Genomic DNA, 13,855 nt, shown 5'->3' with positions numbered 1-13,855 from the left:
TTTTCCATTCTTCTCAGAACAATGGGACTGAGTGCTGCCGCTGCTCCCAGCGCGAGTCGAGCTCGTCCGCTGCGTGCCTCATGCTTCTCCTTCTTTACCATCCTGGTTCTGCTTCTGCTGCTGACAGCGCCGTCGCTGGTGGTCTCTGCATCAGCGCGACAGCAACAGGACAAGGCAAACCCGTCGTCGTCGTCTCCCAACCAGGCCAACCAGGCCAACCAGGCCAACCAGGCCACCCTGCACCAGAGAGCAGGCGCAAGCTCACCAGCGCCGGTCGTCAAGCTGCGGCAGAAGGGCTCAGCGGCAGCCGCGCTCAAGTCCGCATCCGTCCTCAAGCGCGAGGCGTGGATCCGCCTGCCATTGCTGCTCCAGCGACCCGAGCGCTTCCCATCGGACCTGCTGCTGGTCGTTGGCGATGTGACGCAGACCACTGCGCGAGTGCTGTACGAGGGCCTGAACACGCTCAACGAGCACCACCACATGCAGGTCATTGTGCGCCCAACCGCGGCAAACCTCCCCCCCGCGAGCTCAGACGCTCAGCAGAGTCAGAGTCAGCCGCAAAACGGAGCCCAGTACCCAAAGCCAAAGCCAATCGTTGTCGAGCATGTTGCCAAGGCACTCGTCATTGACCAGCTGCAGCCCGGGACGGAGTATGTCGCGTGCTTCAAGGACACCAACGAGCCCGACGACGATCGCCGCACATTTGTGCCATCGGAGGCGGAGGCGCGCCGACAGCTCGATGAGACGTGCGCGCATTCAGACGGCACCAACCGCGTCATCTTCCGCACGCTGGATGTGCATCCGACAAACTACAGGATTGTGGCAGTCTCGTGCGATCGCTACTTTGAGGACGGCGACGACACGCTCTGGCAACAGATGGCCGCAAACCAGACAGACCACGATCTGACCGTGCATATGGGCGATCAAGTGTATGCAGATGCCGTGGTGCGTGCGTACCGGGCGCAACTGGAGCAGTCCTACGAAGGCGAGCTCACGCATGACGAGCTTGTCGAGGCCTTCCGAAACGTGTACCGAATCACCTGGTCGCACACTGCCGCGCAGTCCTTCCTTCGCCGCGGCGCGCACTGGATGCTGCCGGATGACCACGACATTAACAACAACTTTGACTTTGCACACATGGAGACCGATCTGACGGGCGACATTCGCAACGACCTGTCGCGCGTCTACTATGCCGGCCGGCGCGTCCTGTACGAGTACCAGTACCAACTTATGGGCGACATTGCTCACCAGACACTCGACACGCAAGACAAGCTCTGGCATTTCCGCCGTGTCGGCAACATTGGCCTGATGATGATTGACATTCGACTCCGCAACGTTTTCCTGCAGGCGGCCACCTTGCGCAAACGCAGCGCACGATCGCTCGCAAACAGTGAGATTGATCTTGGCGAACCGCCAAAACGGCTTGATCTGCTCGACGCGGTGCAGTTTGACGCCTTCCAAAAGCAAATTGCCGCATGGACTGCCGGCCCCGACGCTGCGACAACAGAGGAACTTCTCTCGACGGTGCTCATGAACGAGCTGGCGCGCCGCATTCCCGAACACCCGGAGGTGGTCAAGCAAGTGAACGCCATCTTCCAATTCAACGTTACCAAGCTCGGCACGGAAGTCATGCACTGGACGGTCGATCTCAAGAATGGTGCTGGCTCTGTGGTGAAGGGTGCGGTTGCAGCAAGCCCAAACACCACCTTCACGCTCTCTGACGAGGACTTTGTTGCACTGGGCTCGGGCAAGCTGCAGGCGCAAAAGGCGTTCCGCAACGGAAAGATCAAGATCAAGGGCAGTTTTGCGGCTGCCGAAAAGCTCGAGGCCGTCCTCAAGCAGTACTCCAAGGATGCAGCCGCCGCCATTGCAGCAGCCCAGTCCAGCCAGAAGCCTGCGGCTGCTGCCACTGTACCACCCGTCGATCACATTGTCGTGTTCTCGAGCGTGCCACTGGCGTACTTTTCCGAGCTCATGGCCGTGCTGGCCTTCCGAGTGGATGGGGACCGCACGCCGGCGCATGCAGACAACATTGAGGGCGCCATGGCTGTGCTCGAAGTGTTGCGACCCCACCACGACAAAGTCACCCTTGTCGGTGGCGACGTCCATCACTACACTTCGTGCAGCCTCTGCCGCGTCCCCGAGCTGTCCGATCCCGCGCAGACGTGGTTGGTCCGCCGGATTGTCGATGCAGCGTACGCCGTGACTTGGCTTGCTCCGCCGCTCAAGCCGTACCTCCCGCAGTTCATGTATCTGATTGCAGGCACCGAGCCAGAGTGCATGCCCCAAATCACCGCTTCGGGACTGACGCGCGGATCCACAGCCCTTGACCACAAAGGCTTGTTTGCCTTCTTTGCTCTTGCCAAGCGCCACTCGAGCTATGTTATTCGCAACTGGATGGTCTCGCACCACGAGAGTAACCCCGACCGCAACTACGCCGTGATCCAATTGAATGAGACGGTCGACGAGAATGGAGCAACCCGCGTGACTTCGACGTGGCATGGTGTGTTTGATCAGCACGTCTCGATGCGCACGCATGCAATGCGGGTCTTTTTCATCCTCTTCCCCTACCTGCTGGACATTCTGCTTGTGGTGATTGTGTACAACCTTGTCTATCGGCCCATTCGCTTTGTTTGGCGAGCGTGCAAGCGACTGTTCTCTGGCAGCCGCGCTCCCGCTGCCGCTGCGACTGAATCCAAGCCGCGATCTACGGCTGCTGCACCAGCGTCGTCTGCTGCGGCCACTGAACCCTCAAAGCCATCCGACGGATCTGTACTGCGTCAACGGCGGGGAAAGACGGGAGGGTCCACGCAACCGCAGTGATGTCATGGTGCTCAGATTGTTGTGCCATTAATTATAAATCGTTTTACTTTTTTCTTTCTTTTTTTTTTTAAAAACATGGGAACTGCATAGTGTTGTAGCGCATCCATCTTTCGGTAGAAATCTGCGCCGTTGAAAATGGTTACAATTGCATCGGTTGGGCGGCCGCTGATCTCGACTCGAGCTCGTCAAGCGCGGTTCGTGATGCAGACGGACTGAAGCGACGCAGCACTTGAGGAACATGCCCCTGGAAGACGGTCGTGAAATCGTCGTCGCGAGCGCCGAGGGTGTAGTCCAAGCCCGCCTTCGAAAGAAACGTAATGCAGGGAACAACCACAGAGCTGTGCTCAACAATGACGCGGCCCAAATGCGTCAACAGAGGCGTGTCGCTGTCGAGGCCCGGGGTGCCAGCGAGGAAGAACGAGCCCCAGCGCTGCGTAAAGCGGCGGAGGTAGCCGCGGCCGAACGGGAACTGCATCGAGGCCGTCACCTGGACGAGGGGAGGTGCATCCACGAGATGCATCGAAGAGTCGATGGCGCTCGCATGGGTGTTGAACGGCTCCATCCGGGGTCGCTTGGTGGGCGTCGAAACGGTCTGCACGGACAGCGCAGATGCAGGCGCACTAACTTGCAGTAGAGTGTCACTCATGGATCGCGGGATGACGTGCTCAACAGGTACCTGCAGCAAGTTGTGATGCACGATCGGGCTTGCATTGCCTGAGGGTTGGATGGTGAGGGCTCGCATTTCAGCCCGAGGCGCCGGTGACTCGGAGTCGTCCGAGCTGCTGGACTGGAGCGGAGATTCCTCCAAGCGGCGGCGGCTGCGAGTGCTCACCGCTTGACTCGAGAACAACAAGGACCGCTGCGGCACCACCGAGTCGCCCAGATCAAGCAGGTCATCGTCATTCATCTCTTCGACGACCGCGATCGTAAACCAAGACGTGTTGCTATGCACCACAACAATGTCCGAGTGAATGTTATCACCGACGTAGGCCGCTCTGAATGGATAGGCTTCCGGTGCGCATGTTGGTAGCCCTCGCTCGGCCAGTTGGGCAACGCGATATTGACGCAGCACTGGTTCAAGGAGCGAAACACAGCCGCCAGAGTAAATGCGCCCGTCAATGGCCAGCGGTCGCGAGTCCATCGTCTCGAGCTGCAAGGTGGCATCGTCTGCAAAATGCGGAGGGAGGGGGGAAGGGTTGAGAGATTTGAAGCAGAATTTGGAACCAAAGCAAAAAAAAAAAAAAGTCTGCAGCCTTGTACCAATCACTCGGAATGGCTTGTTGGTCGCCTCAAAGAAGGACGGCTTTTCGCCATTGACAATGACGAGAGTGAAGAGCGAGCGCCAGTCCGATCTGTGGAGCACACGGTTTGAGCCGCCAGCAACAGAATCGAGCAAGAAAAAACGACGCTTGGGAGTTGTTACCCGATCGCAAAGTTAAGCAGAAGATTGGTATAGTCGGCATGGGAGTTGGTGAGCAAAAACGTCATAATGTTGGCTTCCCGTAGTCGGCTCAGAAGCACTCGGACATCGTCCCGTTTGTAAACGTATTTCTCTGTCTCGTCAATCAGCGCGGAGAAAAAGTGGCCCTGGCGCGCTGTGCGATACCAAGAATTTTCATGATCAGCTCAACAAAAAAGATGGAGCGACGCAAGAGTTGACAGTGCTGCACACGTCGTCAAACTACGCACAGGCAAACGCGGATGGAGTGAACATAAAGTTGAACCCAGCCCAGATGTCGCTCCAGAACGAGTACTCGATTTGCCGCGTGTCGCAAAGATCCACAAGGCGTGCACATAGATAGGCCACAGGGGCATTAAAGTAGGTGCTCAAGTGAACAAACCGATCTGAGGAATTGAGCGTTGCAAAGTGAGGCGGCTGTGGAAAATCGAGCACACATCTCTCTCGCTCTCTCTCTCTGTCCCCCTTTCGATCTCATGAGAACACTGCACCTTGTCGTGCAAAGCTTTTGAGCGCTGGGAAGTCGTGCCATTGACGTCCGCCATAGGTCGTTTCAATCTCTGCAACGGTCATTTGTCGTGTTCCATGGAAGCACCTGCCAATGGAATGGGAAATCCGACATGGCACAGAATCATGATTGTGAGCATCCTCTTCATATCCAATGCAACGCAACGCACGATCGCTTGCTCCGTAGCCGAAACAAACCCAACAAAGCCCGGTACTTGCACGACGCTTACTTGACAATGCAGCCCGTCTCGTCGACGGTGAGCAGATTTCCCGTTGGCATTTCAAACACCAAGCCCTTGATGCCAAATGTCTCGTCAAACTCGGCAAGGTACGCAGCGTCCTCATAGAGTCCTTGCAGCGCGGCTGTCGACAGCAATGCGCGGTCTCTGGACGACGAGCGCGAGACATCCATTGCAGTTGCAGTGGCAGAGGAGGCGGACAGTCCGTCGCCACCGCTCATCAGATCTGCACTGGCCAGGTTGTCTCGCGCAGACTCGGCATTGGCACGAGCGACGTCGTTGTGGAGCGAAGTCAGGAAGGCGACAATCGCGTCGTGAATCAGCTACAGGTGGAACAGTGAGTTTGGACAGTTGGCGCCATACAATGACAGGTTGAATAAGGGTGTATCGGCAAACAGCAACAGCATGCCTTGTTGGTGGGCGGGAGGCGGTACTTGATGACGCAGTGGTCGAGATCAAAGCCGACAGCGTCGAGCGAACGCAGCTGGAACAAGACCATGTTGTGACCGTCTGAGCAAAGAAGAAATGGACTGCAATGACTGTAGTAGAGTGAAGTGGATGTGGGATGTATTCAGCGAAGAAACACATACACACCCCAACGAAAGGGGAGGGCAAGTATTACATAGTCAATGTTGGAAAATCAAACAATCAGAAGAAGGCAATCAGACTTGGTTATGCCAACGCATCCAGCTCGGCTCGCAGCTTGGTAATGTCATCATCGCATTCCGCTGGAGCAGGACCAAGCAAAAGGGGAGACAAGAAATAAATCTTGGTGAGTGCACGACGAGACAACCTCATCTCCAGTCCATCCGGTCACACACTTACCTGCACGCTCAAAGTTTTCCTCCGCCACGGCAGTTTCGACTTGAGCTTCAAGAGTTGCAATTTGCTCCTCAATGGCAGTGCGCTTTGCGAGCAGCGCCGCGGCTGCATTAGCAGCAACATCAGCAGCAGCAGCAGCAGCAGCAGCAGCAGCAGCAGCAGCAGCATCAGCATCAGCCTCAACCTCACCCGTTCCATCCACCTCCACTGCCGCTGGTTCAGCATGGTCAGTTGTCGAAAGGGTTGGATTGGACTCGGCGGCAGCGGCATCTGTGGTTGAGTCATCGATGGTGGCATCTGCAAGGTTGACTGCCGCGTTCGTCTCCGAGGTGGAGGACTCGACGGGTGCATCGGTGCTGTCCTCTACAGGTGGTTCGGAAATGAACGAAAAAGCAGGACCTACCGAAAATGGCGAGTTCATCACATTGAGCATGTTGTCACAAAACATACAAGCACTCGCGCTTTGAACGATACTCACCGGCCGACGGCTCCGCAGTGACATCATCTGCTTCTTCCTTGACGAGACCTTCTTCATCATCACCATCAATAGAATCTGAAACTGCAAGCTCCGCAGATGATGCCGAGATGGGCTCGGTCAAAGACTCCTGGTTGTCGCTAGGCTGCCCAAGCAGGTCTTCCGAGACGGCTGACAGCTCGAGGGTTTCCGCAGCATCCAAGGACGATGAGGCGGCAGGGGTCGCAGGCGCGGTGGCCGCGGAAACTGGAACGTAAGATTCGTGCAGGAAGGCGTCGTCGATTGCGGCTCCAGCAGACGCTCCAGTGTCGCCAAGCTTATGAGCAAGCTCTTGCACTTCTGCACGGCATGCTCCCACCTCTGCAGCAATCAGGCGAGCCAGGGTTTCTTGACGATCACGCTTTGCGCTATTGTGAGCAAAAAAAAAAGTGAGTTAACTGTTATTGGTCTGTAGGCTCAACAATCGTCATATCTCAGCAGCGGCGACATGCCTGATAAACTGGGACTTGAGCACCTCGAATGTTGTCAGTGACGATGCCAAGCGGTCCTTATCTACAGAGTGTTGGACGATGGAAAAATGTCAAACCTACAAACAACCTCCTCCCGAAATCCACCCATGATCGCACGCTAAACCGTACCAACAAGGGACAATCGCGAAGTCAAATCCGCAGTCGACGCCTCCCAATCCTGCTTGTTTTGTTGCAGCGTCACAGAAAGAGCATCGATTTCTTGTTTGACTCGCTCGCTTTCTTCCACTGCAGTGGCGCGTTCTTGTGTTTTGGCTTTAATATCGGCAGTAATACGGCTGGCATCCTTGAAGAAGCGACCTGTGATTGTGTTCAGAAGGGGAAAACAAAAAAAAAAGGTTAGATTGACGACCGCAACCCGTTTTTTCTTTTCCCCCCCGTCTAAAACCAAAACCGACCTGCAACAGCAATCTTCTTCTCCTCGTCGAGCTCAGGCAGCCTCTCGTCTGCATTTTGAATCGCCTTCTTCAGCTGCGAGGCCTGCGCTTGAAGTGCCAACAACTTGGCGGTAATGTCCTTGACCTCCTTTTCTTGCGATTTTGTTTTGAGAGCAAGACTAGACAAATGATGCAGGAAAACGGACAAAAGCACAAAGAAAAAACACACCCATCACCCAGCAATGAGAGCCACACCACGATGACAACAACAAGAGTCTCCAGTTCCCCTCAAGCACACACAAGCTAAAAAAACATACCGATCTAGCTCTTCTTCGCTGCGGAATCGTTGAGTCGCCCGTTCCTTGCTTTCATTGACAAAATCGGCCATGGCACGATTCTCTTTCTCGAGGTGGAGCAGGTCAGACCGCCCGAGAGACACCTGCGTCTTGGCAGCAGCCAGCTTGCTCTTGCGCACGGACGACTCCTCTTCAACTGAGGCCACCAACGCTTCGTAGGCAGCATGCTCCTGAGAGACTTGCTCCATCTCTGTCGCATGCTTGGCCTTTTCTTCAGCAATGCGCTGTCGATCTTGCTCGAGACGTGCGCGCTCTTCATGCAGCGTGTCGCGCACTGCGTCAATCTTGCCTTGCTCGATGGCCATCGCGGAGCTGACCTCGTTCTCTTCCTGTTGCAGCGCAGCCACCTGGGCCATCAATGCACGAATTTCGTTGCGAACACGGTCTTTGGAGGTCTGCAGCTCTGCAAGGCGGTCTGTCAGGTCGGCGGTCTGCTCTGCCAGCGTCGTGTCGAGTTCGGCTTCGCGTCGCTCGACGTGCTCAGTGTCCAGCTGGACGTGACTCAGTCCTCTGGCAATCCGTTCTCGCTCGCTAGCAATGCGATGACGCATTTTAGTTGTCTTGCGGTCTTGCTCTTGACGGAATGACTGGAAGGAGGCTTCCTCCGCTTCCACTGCAGTTGCATGGACATTGATGGTTTCTTGCCGAATTGCAGCTTCAGCAACGCCGAGCTCGACCTGCAAGGGACACACACACAGTGAGAATAAGGGTGATTTTGGTGAGGGTTCCGCTGAAAGCACATCAAACACATTAAACACAAAGAAAGGCCCCCCCCGTCTCCGTCAGTGGAACTTACTCGGCGTGTGAGCACGTCGCGCAAATCGCCATGCAGCTCAGGGAGGCGACGTCGCAACGCCGTGGCCTCAACCCGCAGTGCCTCGATTTTCGCATTGAGCTCCTCGGCAATGTCGAACGCCTCGTCGGCGATCGAGTTGGCTTGCGCTGCCTCGGTTTCGGCGATAACCTGTCGGCAGGCAATCAGCTGGCTAAAGGTGGCGTTTTGCTCGGCGACAATCTTCTGCTGCTCGTTGTCGAGGGCTTGCCGCGAGGCAGCGAGCTCGTTCAACTTGTCGGCTATGGCCTGTTGCGCTGCAGTTGGCTGCGCGGCCAGGGTGGCCTTTGGTGGCTCGGTGCTTTGCAAAACAGGCGGGGACTGCGGCGCGGCTTGTGCCGGCGGAGACTGGGGTACCGTAGGCGCATGACGGGCTGGAACAGACACATCTACGGCTGGGGCGCTGATGGGCTGCGGTTTCGCGTGGCTTACGGGCGAATCTGCAGTGGCAGGCTTGATTGCATCAGCTACGTCTGGCTTGACGCTGATGGACGCCGGAGCGGGAGTGGCAACAGGAGTCTCCACAGGGGCTGCCGCGCTCTGGACGTTTGGCGAGGCTGGAGCAGCAGAAACGATGGCGCTGGGCTCGTCCTCATCGTCGTCACGCGCATGCCCAGGTCGTACAGCCAGGCGTTTCTTCTTTTTCTTCTCGCCAGCAGCACCTCCAACAGCAGGGGGAGTGTCGGGAGCCGTGGCGACCAAATGCGGAGAGCTGTCGACAACATTGGTCAGTGGAGGTCGGGCTGTTGTCACCGCCGCAGGTGTCTGCGGCACTGCAACGTCAGCTACTGCAGGAGTAGGAGTGATTGAAGCGACGATCGGAGCAACAGCTTCTGCGACTTTAGCACTTTCGTCAGCAGGCGCGTTGTTGATAAACCCGAACGACGAGCCCAAAGTACCGTCCGCAAGATTCGACGAAGAGTCGCTCGGCAATGCGGCACCGGCCTCTTCTGGCGCAAGTTCGTCGCCAATGTCATCCGATGACGCATTGTCATCTGCAGTAATAAATCCAAAAGCGCTCGGTCCAGCATCGGCAGGCGCGTCATGAGCTGAGGTCAGATCGTCTTCCTCTTGAGCGCCATCCTGAATGAACGAGAATCCTGCAATTCAGAAACAAAGGGAAACAATGAAACAAGAGGTGAGATATCGACCACCTTAATTCCCAAGAACAAGCACCTTTGCTGTCTGAGCAAGGTTGATCTGCGGTTCTCAGCGACCCCCTGCTTACCGGAACCCGACTGCTGGTGCTGATGCTGCTCGTCCGGCTGCTGGGCACTGTGCGACGACAGCACGCCCGACGTCACTGTTGCTGACGGGCCGTCGGACGGAGCTGGGTGCGAGCGGCCGGTCGCTGCGGCAATGGGACTGCTCGCAGCCGACTTGACGCTCATGCCGCCAAACAGCGATCCGCGCGGGGTCGCCGGGCCAGGATGCGCGCTGCCGTTCGTGGGTGTACCGGGTACACCCTGCGGCGACATGACACTGGTGCGTGGCGCTGGTGGTCGGTGCTGGCTGTCGTCGCTGACGCCTGCCGCTGTCGAACCAACCGCTGCGCTGGCCTTGGCGCGGGGCATCCCCGGCGCGGGTCCTGCCGGGCTGGCTGCTGCCGATGCAGGCGATTGCGGTTGCGCTCCGGGGTTGTTGGCGCCGCTGCGGACCTCGGCGACTGGCGGCTGATCCGGCTTTTTGCGACCAAACAGAAAGCTCATCCGAAACTGAGATAGTTGACAAACACAAAAAAGAAAAGAAAAGAAGGAGTGAATTCAAAAAACTCAGAGACTGAGATTGTATAGTGTGGAAAATGTTCACACGCGCAGGAGTGCGTGCGACGACGGGCATGTGCAAAACCAAACAGACGTGGCAACAATATGAAACGTGTATGTATGGTACAAGGCAAATAAACAAGGTACAGTGCAGTACAGTGATGGTACAGGACAAAAAGAAAAAAAACAAAGGCAATCTTGAAGCAGACCATCACTACAAAGCAACAGGTGAACGAGCTGGCAGGGTTGGCGGTGAATCCTTCCTCACCGCAGAGTGGACTTGCGGCTGAGATGAAGCTGGCCCAAAAGCTTGTTGATGGACGAGTACGAGCTGTTGGAGAGCGCAGCCGAGTCGCCCTCGCCAAGCGCAAAGCCGGCTGGTAGTTGGAACGGCTCGAGTGGAGCGGTTTGCGAGTGAGAGTCAGAGGTTGTGGAAAGGACCAATCGAGGCTGTTGCAGCTGCTGGTCGTGCTGAGAAGCGCTGGTTTCGGCTATTTCCGAGACCGCTTGTGCTTGTGTCGGATCGAGCGTGCGCAGGGCTGTCTGACCGACTGACTCGACAATGTAGCCCGGTTGTGGGAGCTCAAGCGAACTCGATTCCAATAACACGGCCGATGACGCCGACAACGAGTGCGGCCACGGGGCCGGCAGTGCTTGGCCTTGATCGTCCAGAATGAAGCTGCTCGAGTTGCCCGCGTCACACTGTCCGAGCGTCTCGCGATTGGCTGCAGCCAGATGAGTCGGTCGCCATCCCGAATCGGCTCCAAATACCTTGTCCTCGTCGTCCGAGGCGAGCGCGACGCGCTTTCGAGGTGCCATCTCGCCGTAGCAATTGTGGTCATCGCCATCACCACCATCGCCACCATCAGTGCCATGCATCTGATAATTGTGATCGTCGTCGTCGTCGTTGAAGCGTCGTTTTCGAAGCGCGAAATTTCTGGAGAAAAGCAACAAAGCAAACATAACACAAAGTCAAGTCAACAACAGCTTAAGAGACAAGGAAAGGGCCGTTTTGCGCGCCAAAAACGCAGCCAAGACCGAACAAACCAAAGACGAACAAGCTAAAACACAGCCAAAAACAACGCTAGTATGCTGTTCTCTGTCACTCTGTCGCTCTTTCCCCCCCCTTCTCCTTCTTCCACTTCTGCCTCTCATTCCCAACCAGCCTTTGTCTTTTCCAGGTGTTTGTCAAGAGTGGGGTTTGAAAGCACGGAACTTTTCGTCCATTCTCGCGAACCAGAACGTTTTTTTTTTTTTTTTTTTTTGAATGGCTTTCACTTGCCTTGGAAGGTCGCCAGGCGAGTGTCCGTCTGCAAGAGTGCTGGAATTGGAGGCAAGGAAGCTAGTGCTGCTGGGGTGGAGCAGCGGGGCGGAAGACACTGCTGCTGACGCCGGGGCCGAGCTCGGCCAGAAAAGCAGTGGAACACAGCTAGTATTGCCATTGCTGCTGCTGCTGCCGCTGCTGGCGTAGCTGTACTCGCCGGACGGGGCAACGAGCGACGCCATCATGCCGCGCGAGAGAGGGCCTGGTTCGACATAGTCGCGGTCGGAGAAGGCGTCTGAGAGTCGCGTGGCGCCCGGCTTTGGACTGGAAGAAGGAAAGATTTGCTGCATTGCCCTTTGGCCTTTGCTCAAACGATGCGGCTGTTCGTTTTAGCTGTAGTCTGAGAATAAGCTGTACTGGGTTGGAACGAATAAATAATACAGGGTTCCGAGGGAGTGAAGCCTCCAATACTGAAAAAAACAAAGACTGACCAATCGCGTCATCACATTGTTCTGAGCGTGTGAGAATCGTTCATGTGGAAATCGGATTTTAAAATTACAAAGTAGCGCACACAACCAACAGGGGTATTGCACGCGCCAGCCACGACAAAGCCTCAGGCCGTCGCAAAACGCCGCTTCATCATGTCGTCAAACCAAATACAATCGAGGTCGCTCAAGCTTGTTGCAATTGAGGCACATCCTTCTTGTACTCTTTCAATACAGCATAAATGTTGTTGAATGCAGTTGTAATTTGCTCCTTTTCCTGTTTGCAGGGAAAGTGGAGGAAAAGCCACCACCAAAAAAGGCACAAACAAACACAAGGTGAGCTCATCGCTGGCTGCTCCATCTGCGACACACACTCAACCAACACAACATACCTTGGCACCAGTCAGGACAACCTTGCCTGATACAAAGATCAACAGGACCACCTTTGGCGAAACCATGTGATAAACAAGACCCGGGAAAATTTCGGGCTCGTAGCTAGCAAAAGTAGAGTGGCCGAGGACCAAGCCTTCCAGTCGAATGGGAAACTTGACATCGCAGCTTGCTACCATGTTTTGGATTTTGAAATCGAGGAACTTGGCGTTCTTATAGCCCACTTTTTGGATGATTTTGGCAAACTTCCGTGCCGCCTCTCTGTTGTGCGTCGACAACACACAAGTGAGGAGACCACCAAGCCAGAGATAGCAAAATCCACATGCAATGAAAACAGAATGCAACCGAAACCGGTCGGGATGCATGCGATTGATGTTGAAATCAGGCGCTCGCGCTTTCGAAAAAAGAAGTAGCCTACCTTGAGTCGTGCTCGCTCTTTGCACCCGTGCATACCATCTTGCCCGACGCAAAAATCAATGCAGTCGTCTTGGGTTCGCGGATGCGCATAATAACGGCGGCGAAACGCTGCAGCAACGTTGAAACAACCAACGGTGGAGATGCGAGGTGAGCACCAACAATGCACCTGATTTTGTCTCTCTGCAGCTCCTGTCGTCCAGAAGCCCCTACCTTAGGATTGTATTCTGCATTGCGTGCTTGCATCGTGATGGTCTTGAGATCCAATGTTACGCCGAGGTTGGCTGTTGAGACAACGTTTCTGTGTTTTTTTTTTTTTTTTTTTTTTTGTCAGAGTCGACAAAGTGAGGTCATCGTTTCGGATCCAAGCCACCGCCAGCCAAGACCATGAATCACGCGATTGAGCGACGATAAAGTTCATCGATGAAAACTCTGGGGCACAGCTCCAGCGAGTGCGATGGATGGCGACGATGGAAAGCAAAGAAAAAAGAAAAAAGGGAAAAAAAAAAAAAAAAGAGGGGAAGCGTGGTCTGGTGCAAAGAGCAAAGAGCCGCAGCATCGGCGCAGTTGCAGTGCTCGCTCGACGTGGGACCCAACGAGACCAGATCCACGCAGGTCCAACCCGCTTCCTTGCAGCGACGGGAATGGCGACACAGCAAGGACAGGGCAAGAAAGGAACCAAAAAAAAAAAAAAAAAGCAGTTAAAAAAAAAAAAAAAGGAAAGTGTCGTACTGGAGCACTGGTTGGACGACCGATGTCCGCAGGTAGTCTTCGTAGTTCTCATTCTGAGATGGAGGCTGTAGCTGAAGCGCCATTCGAGAGCAAAGGGGGGGGGGAGAACCGGAGGCAGAGACGAAAAAGACAAAGACAAAAATGAAAAAAAAAAAAAAAAAAAAAAGGAAAGCCGAATGGAAACTGACTGAACGGCAAGCGCTTAAATAGGGCTGGAGCGCCATCACGAAATTGCTGAAGCACTCAGCACTCTGCCGATGTTTATTCATCAGAGAGTAGTGACAACAATCGCCGGGGGTCTACAGTAGTTCAGCCGTGACCGAAACGGGCTGAAACTCCATCATTCTTGTCTCTCAATGCACAGAACAATCACGATTTCGAGATTTTCGT

The 13,855-nt window shown here is 55.3% G+C and overlaps 5 protein-coding genes across 5 annotated transcripts; 1 reads left to right on the top strand and 4 right to left on the bottom strand.

The window, feature by feature from the left end:
• Window positions 1–21: 21 nt before the first annotated feature.
• On the top strand, window positions 22–2,693 carry CAOG_06660 (hypothetical protein; the record flags this gene model as incomplete). The annotated part of the gene is made up of 2 exons (XM_004344231.1): window positions 22–2,503; window positions 2,650–2,693. 2 exons carry the CDS (start codon window positions 22–24, stop codon window positions 2,691–2,693), a joined length of 2,526 nt encoding a protein of 841 aa, XP_004344281.1.
• Window positions 2,694–2,862: 169 nt separating this feature from the next.
• CAOG_06659 (hypothetical protein) lies at window positions 2,863–5,544 on the bottom strand. Its single transcript, XM_004344230.2, has 7 exons — window positions 5,438–5,544; window positions 5,020–5,351; window positions 4,774–4,877; window positions 4,513–4,668; window positions 4,247–4,418; window positions 4,084–4,175; window positions 2,863–3,990 (listed from the first exon to the last, which is right to left on the bottom strand). Exons 1-7 carry the CDS (start codon window positions 5,525–5,527, stop codon window positions 2,963–2,965), a joined length of 1,974 nt encoding a protein of 657 aa, XP_004344280.2. The 5' UTR covers window positions 5,528–5,544; the 3' UTR covers window positions 2,863–2,962.
• A 29-nt stretch (window positions 5,545–5,573) lies between these two features.
• On the bottom strand, window positions 5,574–10,162 carry CAOG_06658 (hypothetical protein). Its single transcript, XM_004344229.2, has 9 exons — window positions 9,646–10,162; window positions 8,382–9,517; window positions 7,547–8,262; window positions 7,251–7,408; window positions 6,964–7,152; window positions 6,817–6,877; window positions 6,329–6,732; window positions 5,854–6,249; window positions 5,574–5,756 (listed from the first exon to the last, which is right to left on the bottom strand). Exons 1-9 carry the CDS (start codon window positions 10,124–10,126, stop codon window positions 5,701–5,703), a joined length of 3,597 nt encoding a protein of 1,198 aa, XP_004344279.2. The 5' UTR covers window positions 10,127–10,162; the 3' UTR covers window positions 5,574–5,700.
• A 114-nt stretch (window positions 10,163–10,276) lies between these two features.
• Window positions 10,277–11,949, bottom strand: CAOG_06657 (hypothetical protein). Its single transcript, XM_004344228.2, has 2 exons — window positions 11,463–11,949; window positions 10,277–11,117 (listed from the first exon to the last, which is right to left on the bottom strand). The coding sequence occupies exons 1-2, from the start codon at window positions 11,792–11,794 to the stop codon at window positions 10,445–10,447; spliced, it is 1,005 nt and encodes a 334-aa protein (XP_004344278.2). The 5' UTR covers window positions 11,795–11,949; the 3' UTR covers window positions 10,277–10,444.
• Window positions 11,950–11,971: 22 nt separating this feature from the next.
• On the bottom strand, window positions 11,972–13,632 carry CAOG_06656 (Tbpl2 protein). Its single transcript, XM_004344227.2, has 5 exons — window positions 13,466–13,632; window positions 12,947–13,034; window positions 12,738–12,844; window positions 12,322–12,580; window positions 11,972–12,206 (listed from the first exon to the last, which is right to left on the bottom strand). The coding sequence occupies exons 1-5, from the start codon at window positions 13,546–13,548 to the stop codon at window positions 12,117–12,119; spliced, it is 627 nt and encodes a 208-aa protein (XP_004344277.1). The 5' UTR covers window positions 13,549–13,632; the 3' UTR covers window positions 11,972–12,116.
• Between the last annotated feature and the right edge of the window lie 223 nt (window positions 13,633–13,855).

This window comes from Capsaspora owczarzaki (assembly GCF_000151315.2).
Source record: "Capsaspora owczarzaki ATCC 30864 unplaced genomic scaffold supercont2.12, whole genome shotgun sequence".
Lineage (NCBI taxonomy): Eukaryota > Filasterea > Ministeriida > Capsasporidae > Capsaspora > Capsaspora owczarzaki.
Note: the sequence above shows the minus strand (reverse complement) of the source record. Positions and strands in the feature narration are given on the sequence as shown.

Excerpts from the sequence above, each read along its gene's own strand:
- CAOG_06659 (XM_004344230.2), bottom strand. The coding sequence starts at position 5,527 with ATGGTCTTGTTCCAGCTGCGTTCGCTCGACGCTGTCGGCTTTGATCTC. Across the intron at positions 4,669-4,773 it reads CAAAAGCTTTGCACGACAAG|ATCGGTTTGTTCACTTGAGC; the intron begins GTGCAGTGTTCT and ends TCAATTCCTCAG. Across the intron at positions 4,419-4,512 it reads CACTCCATCCGCGTTTGCCT|CGCGCCAGGGCCACTTTTTC; the intron begins GTGCGTAGTTTG and ends GGTATCGCACAG.
- CAOG_06658 (XM_004344229.2), bottom strand. The coding sequence starts at position 10,126 with ATGAGCTTTCTGTTTGGTCGCAAAAAGCCGGATCAGCCGCCAGTCGCC. Across the intron at positions 8,263-8,381 it reads GCGACGTGCTCACACGCCGA|GTCGAGCTCGGCGTTGCTGA; the intron begins GTAAGTTCCACT and ends TGTCCCTTGCAG. Across the intron at positions 6,878-6,963 it reads TTCGCGATTGTCCCTTGTTG|ATAAGGACCGCTTGGCATCG; the intron begins GTACGGTTTAGC and ends AACACTCTGTAG.
- CAOG_06657 (XM_004344228.2), bottom strand. The coding sequence starts at position 11,794 with ATGCAGCAAATCTTTCCTTCTTCCAGTCCAAAGCCGGGCGCCACGCGA. Across the intron at positions 11,118-11,462 it reads TCGCCTGGCGACCTTCCAAG|AAATTTCGCGCTTCGAAAAC; the intron begins GCAAGTGAAAGC and ends GCTTTTCTCCAG.
- CAOG_06656 (XM_004344227.2), bottom strand. The coding sequence starts at position 13,548 with ATGGCGCTTCAGCTACAGCCTCCATCTCAGAATGAGAACTACGAAGAC. Across the intron at positions 12,845-12,946 it reads ATGCAGAATACAATCCTAAG|CGTTTCGCCGCCGTTATTAT; the intron begins GTAGGGGCTTCT and ends ACGTTGCTGCAG. Across the intron at positions 12,207-12,321 it reads TTGTCCTGACTGGTGCCAAG|GAAAAGGAGCAAATTACAAC; the intron begins GTATGTTGTGTT and ends CCCTGCAAACAG.